Source organism: Microtus oregoni, unplaced genomic scaffold, assembly GCF_018167655.1.
Source record: "Microtus oregoni isolate MIOR12 unplaced genomic scaffold, Mior012 000031F_ref0000149, whole genome shotgun sequence".
Classification (NCBI taxonomy): Eukaryota; Metazoa; Chordata; class Mammalia; order Rodentia; family Cricetidae; genus Microtus; species Microtus oregoni.
In genome coordinates, this window is record NW_024543090.1 from 6,322,570 (window position 1) to 6,338,613 (window position 16,044).

Consider the following 16,044-nt stretch of genomic DNA (forward strand, 5'->3'; position numbering starts at 1 on the left):
GGTTTTGAACACCGTCGGGCAAGCAGCAATGCTCCCCTGCGCCACTCCCTCCACACCAATTGCTTTGGGTTACACGGTGGGACCACGGCGTGGCCCCTGCGGGAACACTCCCGCCAGCAGAAAAGAGCTCCCCCACGCCCCCGCGCGAGCGCTAGAGGGTGGAGTGGAGAAAAGGGAAGCAAAAAGTAGTGGTGAACGGCGCGCGCGGGGGGGGGGGGGGACACAGAGAGAGACACACACACAAAGAGAGAGGGCGGGAGGGAAGGAAGGAAGGAAAGAGGGAAAGAAGGAAAGAAGGAAGCGAACTCAACTTCCTTGCACTGGAGGACAAGCGAATGGGCCTCAAACGTGTTGAAAGCCGTAGTTAAAATGGCGACCTGAGTGTTGTCTCAATTTTATGGATGGCTTGTACCCTGATTTTAGCCCCCTTCCTCCCAGTTCTCGTCATCCCCACAGCAGGTACTTGGCAGAAGTGAGGGGCCACCAAAGACAAAACAGCTCCCCAATGCTCTTAGAGACTAACCCAGAAAGAGCGTTCCAGGCTCTTACCCCTCTTCTCAAACTTAAGAAACTCTGCCTGTTTCTGTTGCTGAGCTCCCCTCCCCAAATATTGACACACTAGAAGCAGCCAAGTCTTTTCTTTTTTGTTTGTGCAGTTTCCAAGAGTCCCACTTGGCGCCCCCAGCCCCACTTAATGACGTAAGCGTCATTCACTCCAGGCTCCTAGCCTCTTCTGATTTTTTTCTTTTCTTTTTCTTTTCTTTCTTCCTCTCTGTTCTTTTCTTTCTTTCTTTTTCTTTTTTTTTTTTTTGTTAAACTTTTCTCTGAGGTGAGGTGGGGGTTGTGGGTGGGAGAAGGAGCTGATTGAAAGAGCCAGTGCCCTGGGGGGAAATAGCAACAAGATTATGGCTGCCTCTTTCTTAGGCAAAGCTTAAGAGGGTGCTAATCCACTGGGTTGCTAATTGAGAGGTTGTAAAAATGATATTCGCCGCCTCCAGTTGGGATAGTCACTGGACACCCCCCCCCCCCATCATGCGTCTTTAAAGCTTGCTTGAGATGTAAAAGGGGAGAAGCGGAGAAAGAAGACTCCTCTGATCTGGGATCCTGACTCCAAGCTTGACTTCCTGCGGTCCTCTGTAAGTCGCGGTCCTACGAAATCTCTCTCACTGGAGGCCGCCTACCCCGGAGTGGCGCCACCTTCTTAACCTCCGGCCGGAGTTTCCTCCCAGGTCCGACCCAGTGCCCTCGGTCGTCTGCAAGGCGCGGAGCCAGTCACCTCCCTCAAGCTGAGGAGATGAACGGGTTGTACGAATACACCTCAGGCTCGAGTAAAGGAAGGCCTTTTCTGTCCTCAGGCTTCTGCTAAGGTTCCTGGGTGCTGCTTTGCTGGGACCCAGGCAGGGACTTGAGTTGGATGCTCACTCCAGGCTCAGAGGCAGCCTGCCATGGCCACCTGGTTCCTGCTCCCAAGGGGATTCGGCACCGTGGCCTGCCAGAGATCAACCGAATGAGCAGAGACTACTGCTGAAGGCTGACTTTCGGATCTTTCCCTAAATCAGAAGAACCGAGTGCTTCAGTGGTGGTGGATTTCAACCTCCTTGCCCCAGCGTTTCCAATCCCACTCCCCTTTGCTGGCTTCTGAGTGTCTTCCCGATCTCAGGCCTGAAACTATTTCTAGGCTCTAAGAACACGCAGACTGCTAGAGCTCTCCGGACGGCGCGGGGCAAGGAAGCTGCCTGCTCCCCTGTCACCTAAACTGCGGTCTCCGAGGGACGTCTTTAGAGTGTACTGAGGTGTACCCTAATGTCCGGCATTCAACAAATGGACTTCTGGTGTGTGGTCAGAAGGGAAAAGCCATTTACTTACTTTCCTCGCCGGTTTTCTGGCAACAGTTGAAGGGGAATTGCCTCCGTGGACTGAGCTGACCCAAGAGAAGGGAGTCTTGGCGGGGATACATAGGCACCACACACAGACAACCGCTTCCTTACACCGACACACGTTGACATACCAAGAAAGTCAGCGGGGATACACACTCGCAGAAACTCTCCCAGCATTGGTCAAACCCCACCCCCACCCCCAGGCTTCCACTACCTCCCCTCCCTTCTTATCTTCCCCTCCTTTCGACGGCCTGGAAAAGCTGCCACACTTAGTCAACAAATGGCACGTGGGAGAAGTTGGAGAGTGTTTGGTGAGGACTCTTCAGAGCTTTTCACAAGAATCCTCTGTACACAAAGTAAGTGGCGTGTTTACTCGGGCCTCTCCAGGCTGGGGCAGTGCGTCCGCTGAGCACGGTGGCTTCGGAAAGCAGAAAGGAGAGAAGAAAAGGCCCGGGGTGCTGGAGTGGGGTGGGGAAATGGGCAGGCTTGGGAGGCTGGCCCGGGGAGATCGCGGGCCTCGCTGAGTTCTCGGCCTGGAGGCCTTCTTCAGGCCTAGGCATCGCCACGCCACCATCGCCGGAGTGGGGCTGCTGGGATCCAGGGACACTCCCGCCTCTTTTCTCGTGCTCCTAAAGGCCAGGTGGGCTAGAAAGCCGCCAGCGCTGTACTTTGTGTCCTGGGGCCAAGGCCGGTGTGGACTAGGGGTAGGAGGTGAGGGTGGACAGGGGCGGAGTAGCAAGCCACTGTACACTGGCAAGGAAGGACCTCGTAGAGATGATAAAACTTGCTACCTCCACGGGCTAGCAGCCCCAGGCCCAGCTTGGGGTTACCGGGGCAGCGTGACTTCCAGCCCAGAGGCCTCCATTAGACTGATCAAGTTCGCGGCCGCAGCCCTGGCTGCCGAAGCGCGTGGAGCCGGAGACCTCAGCGAGCGCCAGAGCCTGGGAGCAGGGGGCCCAGAGCTGGTGAGAGAAAAGCCGGGACCCACCGGCAGAGCCGAAAACAAGTGTATTCATATTCAAACAAACCGACCAATTGCACTAGGCAGGGAGAGGGAGCATCCAATCGGCTGGCTCGAGGCCCCGGCGCTGCTTTGCATAAAGCAATATTTTGTGTGGGAGCGAGCGGTGCATTTGCATGTTGCGGAGTGATTAGTGGGTTTGAAAAGCGAACCGTGCCTCGGCCTCATTTCCCGCTCTGGTTCAGGCGCAGGAGGAAGTGTTTTGCTGGAGGATGATGACAGAGGTCAGGCTTCGCTAATGGGCCAGTGAGGAGCGGTGGAGGCGAGGCCGGGCGCCGGCACACACACATTAACACACTTGAGCCATCACCAATCAGCATAGGTGTGCTGGCTGCAGCCACTTCCCTCACCCACACTCTTTATCTCTCACTCTCCAGCCGCTGACAGCCCATTTTTATTGTCAATCTCTGTCTTCTTCCCAGGGATCTGAGAATTGCTCTCACACACCAACCCAGCAGCGTCCGTGGAGAAAACTCTCACGAGCAACTCTCTTAAAAATACCATCATTTCAAACCGTTGTGGTCTTTAAGCAACAACAGGGGGGAAACAACAAAAACCAAAAAAAAAAAAAAGCCCAATCAAACAAAACTCTTGACAGGAGATTTGACAACGCCGAGAGAAAGGATGCCTCTTAAAGGTGAGTCCGCTTCTTTCTTCTCGATTTCTTTACATTTCAATATCCAGGCAGGTTTCTCCCTCTCCCTCTCTTCTTTCCTCCCTTCTCGCCGGTCCCCTCCCCCACTGCTACGCCTGGAGAGTCGGGCCGGAGAAGTTTACACGCAGGAGCCCAAACTTTCTACTTCCAGCGAAAGCCCGCGTCGGAGGGCGACGGTCCCGCGAGCCGCGGCGGCGCGGTGCTCGGGGCGGGTGGCTGACTCGACACCAGCCAACTGCGACTGGAACTCTCGGTGAGCAGCTAGGCTCCAGGCGCCCCCGCAAACCGCAGCTCTCCGCCGCAGCGTCTCCTAAAGCTCGCGGTCAGCGGGAGAGGACGAAGAGGCTCTGCCGTGCCCCAGGCTGCGGAGAGCAGCCACTGGCGATGCTTTTGTCCAGCCGGGGCCGAGCCAGCGCGCAGAGAGCGCCCAACCAGCCGACTCTCTGCACCGCCTCCCGCCAGCCCGCGCTCCGGCTTTGTGCAAGAACCTCCTGGGCACAGAACTGCCCGAGGCACTCCAGCGCCAAAGGGTCATCGCGCCCGCCGCCAGCCGGTGCCGACTCGATGGGCATCGCAGCCACGAGCTGGAGGCCACGAGAAACCCGGAGCTAGTGACAGCGGTGAAGGAAGCCACTAGGCCGAGGCGGTTGGATGCGCTCTCGGAGGGAGCTCCGAGCCGATCCCAAGGACTGCCAGCTTCCATCCAGCCCCAGGGCCCTCGCCTCCAGCCTCACTCAAGCGCAGAGCTCGGACTTGCAAGCAAATAACCCTTGGCTCTCCCGTCTTGCCACAACTCTATCTTGAGAAAGTTGGGGGTGTTCCCTCCCTATGGACTCCCACCTCCGGCTCTTGGTGGGTATTTTCCCATGTCTTCCATTGACTAAGCTGTGCCCAGTGTTGCCATTTCAACAAGTTTCGAGCTGGAAAGGTGATTTGCTCCTCCCTTTCGGGTGTACTGATTTTTTTTCTTTGTGTGGTCTAAAGGGAAAAAAAATCTATATGAAAGCATTGGCTTTCCTTCTCGTCGGCTCACGTTCTCTCCCAGCTAATTAGTCTGAGTAATTCGAGAGCTTTTGGATTCTAAGACCCCAGGAGTAAAAGTGCCTTTTCAAAGTTCAGAAAGTTGTTGCCTCTTTCCCGGGGCAGATTTTCTCAGTCTCCCCGCGCCATAATAGCCTCGAATTTTAGCAAGTGTAATTGAGGGAAATGGAGTTGAATTTCAAGTGGAAATGCTTTCTTTTTCCGAGTGCTAAAAAATCTGGTCTTTCATTAATGATGCTTTCTGGAAAGTTTAAAAACAAATGAACTCTCTCTCTCTCTCTCTCTCTCTCTCTCTCTCTCACACACACACACACACACACACACACACTTCTAAACCATTTTGGATGGTAAACTCGAACTTGGGAAGGGCTGAGAAGGAGACAAGAGCAGAAAATGAAATGAAAAGCTAAAATGTCTGAAAGCCTAGCAAGTTTAGCAAAGAGAAAGAACAGCTTTGGCCACTGATGGGGGGGGGGGGGTGCTGGTGATCTTTGCATATGTTTGAAAGCAATTGATCAGTTGTCCCTTAGCCCTGGAGAGTAAACTTTATCCTCCTAATTGCTAATTTCTAGGAGGAGGGGATCAGCCGGGGGGAGAAACCAAGTTTCTCCTAACACTTCTGCTAAGAAATATGAGGATGGGTTTTGAAATTTAAATAATTTAAGCAGTAGCATAGTGTGAAAGCTCTGACTTGTGTTGGGGTCAGGGAGTGGGGAGGGTTGAGGGCCAATGGACTTGAGGATCAATATCTTGTGGCCTTGGAGATTTCTGATGACTCCTTCATTCCTGGTGCTGGTCTATGGCCCCACCAAGGAGATACAAAGCCCTAGCCTTTGCTTGGGCCTTGGGCTAATGCAAAGGGGTCTAGGTTCTGTAAGAACAGGACTGCTTCCGGGTGCAGGGTGTGCCCTGCTTCCCAGGGTGCTTTTGCACTGAGTGTTAACGATTACTTAGGTAATTAGATAGCTTCTTAGAGGAGTGGAGGGTGGGAACCAAGCAAAACCGGAACCTGAAATGCTATCTCCTTCCCAGTTGCTTGGAAAAGTAATCAGCTAGCTCTTTCAGGGACCAGCTAGACAATTTTCTAAAATGGCATCACGGAGGTCCCCGCCAGGATGGGGAGGTGAGGCTGTGTAAAATGTGGAGAGAGAGGAACTCAGGGAGTTTTACTGTTCTAAGCAGAATTCTGCTCTACCCCATCCACCTGCTATCTTGTGCAGCGTGAGTCCAATGTATTGGTAAGATGGACATTTTGTTCTGGGTGGGATTTCTGTTCGTGTTATGATCTTGGATTCGGGAACTGACCTAGAGATGGGGGGAGGTTTTAAGAGACCCAACCCCACTGGGGGTCTCTAGCCCTCTGTTATGTCCAGTTATAATCAGAGAAAAAGTTCCCATCCTGAACTTATATTTATGCATTTAAACTGCCTCTCAGTTACTTAAAAGTTAGGTCATAAAAGGTTTTGAAGAGAAAAATGTATTTCTTGGAATTATTTGTAGGGTGGCAAGATTAATCATCATCACAGTCCAAATCAGGGAAAAGAGTGATTTCTTAAAATAAAACAAAAATGATGCTGTGACTATTTCATTATTTTACACGCCCCCCCCTGCCTTTTTTTCCTGGGCAATCCTCTTGAATGGGTCCTTTATTGTAACTCTCCTTTCCCAATTGAGCTCCCCACGGTGCCCTTGTATCTTTTTACAGCCCCTAACAACTCACACCAGCAACACAATTACCTTCAGATATTTATAACAAGAAATTACTTTACTATTTTCTCCACCGCTCTTCCAAGAAGCCTCTTTTTGAGGGAAGGTAGGGAGGGCGGGCGGACTGGAAGCCTCGAGTCAGGACTTCGTGAGTGGAGTACTTCTTTTCTCTTTGTGAGTTGAAGAGTTGTTGGGTCCTTTGCTTGGACCTGGTGTTGCTGGCTCAAGAGTCTCAGCTTTGCTCTTTGGGTTTGGGGAGAGCCGCAGAATAGAAGCCATTGTTTGGTGTCTGTAGACTTTGTCGACCGTGTTCACCCCCTCCTGTTTGTCGTAGACAGCATGTGTCAGAGTACAGGAAAAGCGAGGAAGATCTAAACACCAAAAGCAAAGTTAATTGCAATAAATGAGGTTTAGGGTAAAAAGTTGGGCTTACCACTTGCTATGTCCTGAAAGGGCTGAGAGACTGGTTGTGAGGGTCTGACTGGAAAGACTTTGGGAGGGGGAGGGCAGGAGAATGAAGGATAAAAGAGTAACCAAAGAACTTAGTTCTAGGGGTCTTGGGACAATTGAGGTGCTGAAATTCCTTAGGAAGGGAGGGAGTTTGGTCTGAGGCTCAATCGCCCAGACTTCTCTAACCTGAGCCCTCAGGCACCACCAAGACGTTAGATCCTCCTCACCTCCACACTTCAGGGGTTAGTGGTTTTCCTTCCCAGCTCTGTTTCTCCTCATTTCTGTTCTTTAGGTTTAACCTTTCCCTTTTCCTTGATGTTTGTTAGTTTTGCAAAGCGAGATCACAACTCTTGATTCCCCACTTTCCCCAAGCCTAGCCAAAACAGCGTTTTCCGAAGGATGCAGACTTCTGTGGGAAAGGCCACTCCAAGTGTGATGTCTTAGTGTTTCTAGACAGGAGGAGCTAGCCTTGGATTCATTTTGGGTGGCGAGTGGGCCTGAGACAACCAGTAAACCTATGTCTTGGGGCCAATTTGACATACCTTACTTTCCCTCTGTTTTGTCTTAGGCAGAAGACTTTAGCTAAGGGCAAGCAGATGTGCGAGAGCTTCTACTCTAAGAGTGGACATACATACCAGTTTTCAGGCAAGTTCTATGATGCTGTTTGTGGCTTCAAACCCTGAAAGTTTCGTGGTTTTGTTGTTGGTGGTGGTGGGGGGTGTGTGTTTTGTTTTGTTTTTTGTTTTTTAAAAACAATCATTAGTTCAGGTGGAAAAAAAAACAAAACCGGTCATCGTTTCTTCTGATTAACAAAGACCAAGTACTAAAATGTTTGGGGAAACTGATTGTGAATGTTAGATTATTTTACTAGCAGCTCACTAAGTACATTTTGTATGCATAGAAGGGCAGGGCTAGGTGGACTCTCTGATCAGTGGCTCAATTTCTAAGCAGAGGAGGAGACACCAGGTCTTCCTCAGTATGAGTACAGGCCTACCTGTGCAAATCCCGGGATTAACTCCATTTTTTTTTTTTTTTTTTTTTTTTTTTTTTTTTTTTTGCTAACAGAGCCCCGTATTCGAGCCCCGTGGGACCCGGAGGCCGCCAACCAGAGCCAGCATGCAGAACAGTGAGTGTCTCTGGTCTTTAGCTGAACTTTTGGGCTGGAGGCGTGCCGACCGGTGGGTTAGGGGAGCGCACAGAGTCTTGGGCCCTGGGGAGCCCAGGCTACTGGGAGGGAGGGGGGAGGCCTGGAGAATTTATCCCAGCTATACACGGTTCCTGCCAAGTAGCCCGCTAGAGAGGGCAGGAAGGCGTTTGTTCTACTGTGCTTCAGAAGGGAAGAGGCTGGGTCCCTTCAAAACTACTCGCCCGAGTTTTTGATGCTGCAGTGGAGAAACCCCACCCCACCCCCCACCCCCAAAATCCTGTAACTCATACCCCCTCCCCGCCCCTGCCCGGGCTCTGACCCCAGAGAGAGGGGCTGGGCTGATCAGGGCGGGGCGAAGGCTTCTCCTGGGAAGAGGAGGCCCCTTTGGGCTTGGCCGAGACTGAACAGGTCCTCCGACCCCAGGGGTGGGGGCCTTCCCTCCTCCAGTCAATCTCAGGCCAGCTTCTTCCCTCCCCACCTACTCGCCTAGAAGGGAAGGGGAGTGGAGCACCCAGAGCCGGTATCCTGACCGGGAAGTAAACTGCACAACCTGTAGAAAGCAGGCGTTACTGAGTCTGGGAAGAGTGGAGGCTGCATGGGGCAGGAACTGGGAAAAGTTTGCCCTGGCAAGTGCAGTTCTGTGGGTCCTGGTTGATTCAGGTTCCTGATACCTTTGATTCCCCAGCTTTTTGTGCCTGTCTTCTCACCTTTGGCCAGGCCCTTTGGGCCCAACCTTTCTGTTTAGCCAGTGGCGCTGGTGCGTGACAGAGTTAAGCCTAAAAGTCAGGCCCGGTAGCCAGTGAAACTAGGACGGGGCGGGTTAAGATTAAGGAGTCTACAAAGGTTTAAAGATACAACTGTGCTTGGCCGCATAGAGAGGCCTAGGTCTTCCTGAAACCTGCAGTCGGTCGGTCGTGGAACTGCACTGGTTTCAGAGAGTCCCCAGCAGCTCAGATTCCTGCTCCGGAATACCTGGCTGCCCCACTGATGGCACAGGATGGGGGTGGGGAGCTAAACTCGGGAAAGGGAGCGAAGGTGGGAGTTTTAAAGGTGTATTTGTGCAGAAACTGTCAGACCCAAGGCCTTGGCCCGGGAGGTACTTTCCTTGGCGAAGTGAATACCCTGAAGCTCAGATTCCCCTGCTTCAGGTTTTCAGGTGGACCCAGGCGCTCAGCCACAAGCATTTGCCACTCCTCGATGACCTGGCTGGCAGGCCCACAGGGGCACGGGTCGCGGGTTGGCCTGTAGGCTTTGTGCCGCTGGTTCCCGAGTGTGCGCAAGGCGCGGAGCTTCCAAATTGACACCATATGTTTTCCTATTAGAAGCTTTGCGGTCGAATTCTAGGCGCATAATCATAGCCACTGGGCAAGAACGCCAGCAGTCCCTAGGGAAGGCTTAACCTCTAAAGGGGAATTTAGAGCTATGTTTCCTCGCTGCCATTTCGATGCTGGCAGAGGCGCCCTGGCCCGCTGTCTCTCGGACCAGCTCAGGCGGGTTGCAGCTGTGGAGGTGCTGGCCACGTTATTTTTGCAATAGAGGAGGAGGTGAAAAAAAAACTATGATTAGAGGCCTTGTAGGCTCTGTCATCTGTAGATGGGGAAATTACCCTGACTCTGCTTGGAAAGTTTCTCTTGATTTCTCTAAGACGGCCTTTCTTTTTCTGAGAAGGTTTGCCCAGAGATGGGCCTCCATAACTTGCATAGTAAACGAGACTTAGAAAGCCAAGGTAGATGATAAAGAAAATTTAAGAGAAACTGGAAGTGCAGGGTAGGCCTTGCCCTGTTGGAGAGAGACTATCTCCAGCAACTATGCAGTGTACCTTCTCGCTCTGGCCCGGGCCGGCAGGAGCCCAGATCCCTAAACGCCTGTCACTTCTCATCGAATTGAGGCCCCGCCCCCCCTTGGTGAGTTATATCCCCCGCCCCCCCGCAAGCCCCAAGCCTCGGGCTACCCTGAAAACGCAGCTCCCCTCGAAGGGAAGACGAGTGCAGTTCATTCTCGTCTGAGTGATCTACAAATAGGGACGGAAAGGGTCGTTTTATCACGGTCCCGTTTGTCGTGACGATGCAATTTCCCGGAGCGGAGCACTGTCACAAAGTGACAAGGCTGCCACAAGCGCCCCGACTGATCTTTTCAATTAGCCTTCCATGCATGATCCGGAGCGACTTCCGCCTATTTCCAGAAATTAAGCTCAAACTTGACGTGCAGCTAGTTTTATTTTAAAGACAAATGTCAGAGAGGCTCATCATATTTTCCCCCCTCGTCTATATTTGGGGCTTATTTATTGCTAAGAAGCACAGGCTCTTGGAGTCAATTTATCAGGAGGCTCCAGGAGAAGAGAGAAGAGAGCAGAGGCGAGAGGAGCTGGGAACTGGGAAGCCGGTCTTCTCCTGAGAGGGCTTCTGTCTAGAGAAGGGGCTTCAGGTTGGAGACGGCTGAGGAAGTGGAAAGAGGGGCCTGGCTTTATTTGTGTGCCTGTTGTTTCCGAAGAGGGTAATTCAGGGAGGCGCTCCTTCCCTGCCCTAGTCTCCAAGACCAGACAATGGGATGAGATTGTGAGACAGGAGTTGAAGGAGGGACGGCTGATACTGGGATGTGGTCTTTTTCTTGTTCTGTTTTGGGTTTTGGTTAATATTTGTGTCTTTGACTGAGGGGGAGGGCGGAGTTCAGCAGTGGAAGTAAAGCCAGTAGTGGCCGGGTGCTTAGACTCCCGGCTTTGCCCAGCAGTTGGGGCAGGCAGATCACACTGTGCATGGGGCTTCCAATCCTATGTCTTCTGTGGAGGCACGGGTTGGGGTTTACTAGCTATCAATTTGTTCTTTTCTATTCTACACACACACACACACACACACACACACACTGCACACACACACACACTGCACACACACACACACACACACTGCACACACACACACACTGCACACACACACACACACATACACACACACTGCTACATACTGTGTGTCTCTGCCAGAGTTAAATCACGATGCAAAGGTTTTCTGATGCGCTGCCCAGCCTTTGCAGGGCTTGGGATTCGCAGAGCTGTTCTAACAGTGCAGGAACTGCAGTGTGTTCTCTCTGATGACACTCAGAGGTGGCGTTTAGGGAGGAGATTTTAAGAACTATTGTTTGCCCCTTGTGGGTTCCAAGCAGGTCTGGAGACTTTTGAAGGGGGCAATGGGTTCAGGGAACTGTTGGGGTGGTAGTACTGGGTGGATATGTTCCAGTCTGACAACAGTCCAATGGGCAGGGTCAATCTGGATTTGAGGCTGGGCTGCCTCAAATGCCCTGCATGGCTGCTGGTCCTGTGGTTGGGTGTTTCTTTCTTTCTTCTTTTTTTTTTCTTTAATTTTAAATCAGGACCTGATTGCTGAGGTTTGTACAAGTTGGCAGGGAGCTGAGGTTGCATTGTGCTTCTTCTTCTTCTTCTTCTTCTTCTTCTCTTCTACTTTTCTTCTTGTTCTCCTCTCCTCCTCCTTTCCTCAGGTCACAGCGGAGTGAATCAGCTTGGTGGTGTCTTTGTCAACGGGCGGCCACTGCCGGACTCCACCAGGCAGAAGATCGTAGAGCTAGCTCACAGCGGGGCCCGGCCGTGCGACATTTCCCGAATTCTGCAGGTGATCCTCCCGTGGCTGTCCCACTCGCCGCCCCCACCCCCACCCCACAGCCCTCCACACTTTAAGCGTCCTCTCTTCATTTCCTACTGTAAATGCTAATTATGGACCCGTACCCTCACTCACTCCATCCCAACCAACTCCCCTACCTTCTGGCTTTCCCCTCTCTTTCCACCATGGTCCTTGTCTATTTCAACCTCACTCAGTCAGTTACATAAGATAATTCATCTGCGTTAGAAAAAAATGTGTTAATTAAAAACATTCATTATGTTAACAGTGTATCAACTGTAATGAACTAAGTCATATAAATTGGAATAATCTCATTCCCCTCTCCCCAGTCCATGCTAACCTCAAATTTTAAGAGATTTGTTTGCGCTTTTCATACATATGAAGAATGTATATGGATTTGAGAAGGCAAATGCTGTCTATTCCTCTAATTCACATCTGCTCAATTGGGCAAAAATTTAAGGGAAAAAAGGTAAAAACAAAATTCAATTATTTTTCCCTTTGTTCTTTACAACATAATACTACTTTAAGCAAGCTCTGCACAAAAAAAAAAATTAACCTGACTTCGTTTTAATGCATCTTCACACAGTGTTTAGGAACATAGTTTAAAAAGCTTTTTAAATTAATTCAAAGTGTCTGAAAGTATCATTATATTTGTAGTTTTAGGGCTACAAATGTAATTTTAAGAAAAAAAAAGCTCTCTACAGTAAGTTCTCGTACCATTGAAGGTATATTTTTGTGTTATAGACCCATGCAGATGCAAAAGTCCAAGTGCTGGACAATGAAAACGTAAGCTTGTCATTGTTTAATGCATACTTAAACAATTTTATTTTTGTCTTGAAATTATTAATAATGTGGTTTTCTGTCCACTTCCCCTATGCAGGTGTCCAACGGATGTGTGAGTAAAATTCTGGGCAGGTATTACGAGACTGGCTCCATCAGACCCAGGGCAATCGGAGGTAGTAAGCCAAGAGTAGCGACTCCAGAAGTTGTGAGCAAAATAGCCCAGTATAAACGGGAGTGCCCGTCCATCTTTGCTTGGGAAATCCGAGACAGATTATTATCCGAGGGGGTCTGTACCAACGATAACATACCCAGTGTAAGTTCATTGTGACCCTTTGCCTTCCTTGCCCCAAGCCCCTCACCACCTCTTTCTTTTTCCTCCTTCCACTCTTTTCCCTCCCCGTGTCTTTTTTGTTTGTCTCCCCCCCCCCCCCATTTACACGGGTCTCCATGGTACTAGGGGAATAGTGAGAGGTGTGCTTTGACTTTTTGACCATCTGGAAAACGGGAGTCAGGTGTGGGGAGTTCATTTGAATGCCAAAAACTAGGGTTTAAAGGAACTGCGGAAAGAGACTTGAGTCGGAGTAACTTGACAATGAAAACCAACCCCCGCCCCCAGCACCTGTCTGGAGCGTCTTTCAGGCAACACACATTCATTTATGCTCTACAATAAAATAAACCTGTAAATTAAGTAGAAATCTTTTATTGGGGAGGGGAGTCTTTGACAGCCAAGCAACCCAGTGAGTTAGGTTATTAGGAGGTGAAGGACTGCTCCTTCCTCTTTACCCAGCTTCATTTCCAGGAACAAAGTGACAGCTGCCATTCTTTCCACAGAGCTAAAAATCTGGGGTGGCTGAGAGCTTTTGCAGGTGTGGTGGGTCATTCTTTAAAACCTGGGAGACCTGAAATGCGGACGGAAGGCCGGGTGCCTGTGTCTTTCGGAGACACTACCATTTGGTTTGATTTGCAGGTGTCATCAATAAACAGAGTTCTTCGCAACCTGGCTAGCGAAAAGCAACAGATGGGCGCAGACGGCATGTATGATAAACTAAGGATGTTGAACGGGCAGACCGGAAGCTGGGGCACCCGCCCTGGTTGGTATCCCGGGACTTCAGTACCAGGGCAACCTACACAAGGTAAAACTCAAGCAGCCATCCTCCTGTAACTCTTTCCTCCTCTGGGCTCCCAGTCCCTAGGAGGGCACTGCCCTGGAAGGCTTGGGTACCCCAACTCATACTTTGTGTGACTGGTGTTTGTGAAACCATCCTGTTGATTCTTGTTGACTGTGAGGGCTCCGCCTGTCAACAGCGGTGTGAAGTGGCTGGGAGGTCGAGCCTCTTGGCGCCCTTTCAGATCTGACATTAAAATCCAGCAGAGCCCACTTGCAGCACAAGTGTGCCAAGCTAGCACACTGGCATCATTCGCTTTGGAAGTAAAGGACAAATTATAAGACTTTGATTAAGGCGGTAGGAGAGGCTGAATCCCCCTACGTGCAGGGTCGATTTGAAGATCGCCCCTGGAAGTGCTGGTCCCCTCTTCCAAGTTTAACAATTTGAACATTTTAACCCCCTCTCTGCCCGTTGGTTGGTTACCGTTCTTATTCTTTATGGGTGGCAACTGGTTAGAAGTGAGGTGGTGAGGTGGGGAAACTGAGTGCCGGGCTGAAGGTTCAGTGAGGGGTTCTGAGCCCGGGAGGATATCTGAGAACTATATGGTCCAGTCCCAGGTTCCGTGAGTGAGAAGGCTGTAGGAAGAGGAGTTGGCCAGTTAGCTCTCTCCCCTTCCCACTCACACCGAGGTAACTTGGTCAAGAACAGGAAACAGTTTACTCCGAAGATTAATCGGTATTTGTTGTCCTTGTGACAAGGAGATAATATGCGGGATAATGGGACGTGGCGTCTCACTCCCGGGAGTACCACAGAGCCTGGGGGCTCAGGGCCGGGGGCGACGCAAGGCTGCTGCTACTCGGTGAGCTCTTGGGCCAGGCCCGCATGCAGGGCGCCTCCACAGTGCCGGGTTAGAGAAGGGAAAATCGGTAACAGTATGCGAAATATCTGGTACAAAGGATGCTTCTGTCACTTGCAAGAATTTGTTATGGGAACAATCCTGTCGCTCTGTAATTGCTCATTAGAGAACGTTTTGTTTCTCATTAAGGCGACATGAATAAGCGTCTAGTTGAAGGAGACAGCTGTAGAAATGTTCCACAAGAGACCTCTGGACACGATTCGGCACCAATTGCCAATTAGACATGTCAGTTTTAAGAGCAGAAAACAATATAGGACGGACACTGGGACGATAGAGAGAAAAACGCTCCTTTCTGGTTTCCCAGCTCCGCCACACCAGGCCAGTGCGGGGCTTCCTGATGCAGGCCCTGACTCCCCTGGGTGACCCTGCTCACGTGACCTCGAACCTGCAGCCTTGATAGTTGGAGCTCAGAAAACTCACAGGTTCAGGCCTTTCTCTCCGGTTTCCAGTAAGACCAGCTAAGGAAGGATGTAGCCAACCCTGCACCGCCTGACGGTTGAAGCTGCAGGACTCCCGCACTCATACCCACAGAACACACCCCAGCGAAGCTGGAACTCCATCTGCTGACCTTCCTCTCTCCACCCCCAGCACTCCGGAGTCCTGCTGACCCCTTCCCCGCCCACTAGATCGAAGGTGTCTCGGTTGTAGGCAAAAGGCCCAGAAGTTCAGACCTGGGGGGGGGGGGCTGAGGCCAGAAGCCTCCACCCCTGGGTGTCCCTGGTGTTTAGGGCTCACGTTTGCTTGGGGCTCAGGGAATGGACATCCCCTTCTGTTTTTGAGACTAAAGACCAGGGCAGAAGCTTCCTCTGGAAGTGTAGCGCGGCCTGTTTAGGGCAGTTTTTTCATTTCTGGGTGCAGCGGAGCTACGGACAAAACCGTAAGGGCCTGGTGGTGACCACTGGGGGCGAGAGGTGGCGCTAGTTTAGGGACTTTTAACTTAATGCAGCTAGTTACTAGAGAATGCTGGTGGTACACTTCCTAAGCGTCCTACCCATCCACCCTGTGTACCCCCCATCTAAGTGCTCCCCTCGCCTAAGACTCTCTGCCCCGCCTCCAGCGTGGGGAGGAAGCGTGGCTCCAAAGGAGCTTAGAATCTTGGGCGTGGGGACCTCGGGCTCTGTTGGTGAGTGTCAGTTTGCGAGGCTTAAGTTCCTGGGGATTCCTCTGGCCTTTTGGTGCTAAGAGCATCTCCCTCCCTTTCCGGCCCCCTTTCTCGGCCTGAGATGCTGATCTTGGGTTTTAAAGAGTCCATTTCCAGAAGCATAAGGAGAGGTTAGGTCTCTGAGGGAGACAAATATGGTTTCCATCTGATCTACGCCACGCGGCGGCGAATAAAATCCTGAGGACGAGGGCTGACAATAACAAGATGACTCTATCCAGCCCCAATTCTCCAGCGATTTGGTGGTTTTAGGGATCACGAAGACACTTTCCCATCTCCTCCCCTCTCCCCAACCCCCATAATACCCAGGCCCTCTATAGGATTTAGTCAGCCTCCTTTCAACAGATGCTTCAATGTTTTGATTCGCGCTCCAGAGCTGAAAAGGTTCCGCAACCGCGTTGCTATCTTTTCTTGCTTGTTTTCCGCCTCACTGATTAAGACCCTAAGAAACTAAGGAATGATTTTACTTCCCAGCGTCTTTTCTTCTTCTTCTTTCTTTCTGTTTCCCCCTCTCCCTCTCTCCCTTCTTCTTCTTCCAGGAACCAAATCCTATCGCCGG

At 51.1% G+C, this 16,044-nt stretch overlaps 1 protein-coding gene across 8 annotated transcripts in view; it reads left to right on the top strand.

Moving 5' to 3' along the window:
• The window catches only part of Pax6 (paired box 6), a 28,300-nt gene that overhangs the window by 3,578 nt on the left and 8,678 nt on the right, over nucleotides 1–16,044 (top strand). Inside the window, exons 1-8 of one of the 8 annotated variants that reach the window (XM_041679118.1) lie at nucleotides 1,668–2,233; nucleotides 3,321–3,535; nucleotides 7,320–7,396; nucleotides 7,817–7,877; nucleotides 11,385–11,515; nucleotides 12,266–12,307; nucleotides 12,402–12,617; nucleotides 13,272–13,437. In XM_041679118.1, coding sequence (XP_041535052.1) covers nucleotides 7,868–7,877; nucleotides 11,385–11,515; nucleotides 12,266–12,307; nucleotides 12,402–12,617; nucleotides 13,272–13,437 — 565 coding nt within the window. In that variant the 5' untranslated portion in view covers nucleotides 1,668–2,233; nucleotides 3,321–3,535; nucleotides 7,320–7,396; nucleotides 7,817–7,867. Of the gene's footprint in view, nucleotides 1–1,667; nucleotides 2,234–3,043; nucleotides 3,221–3,320; nucleotides 3,536–3,821; nucleotides 4,406–7,319; nucleotides 7,397–7,816; nucleotides 7,878–11,384; nucleotides 11,516–12,265; nucleotides 12,308–12,401; nucleotides 12,618–13,271; nucleotides 13,438–16,044 lie in introns of those variants that run through there. The other 7 variants (XM_041679120.1, XM_041679117.1, XM_041679123.1 and 4 more) reach the window with 7 other exon arrangements.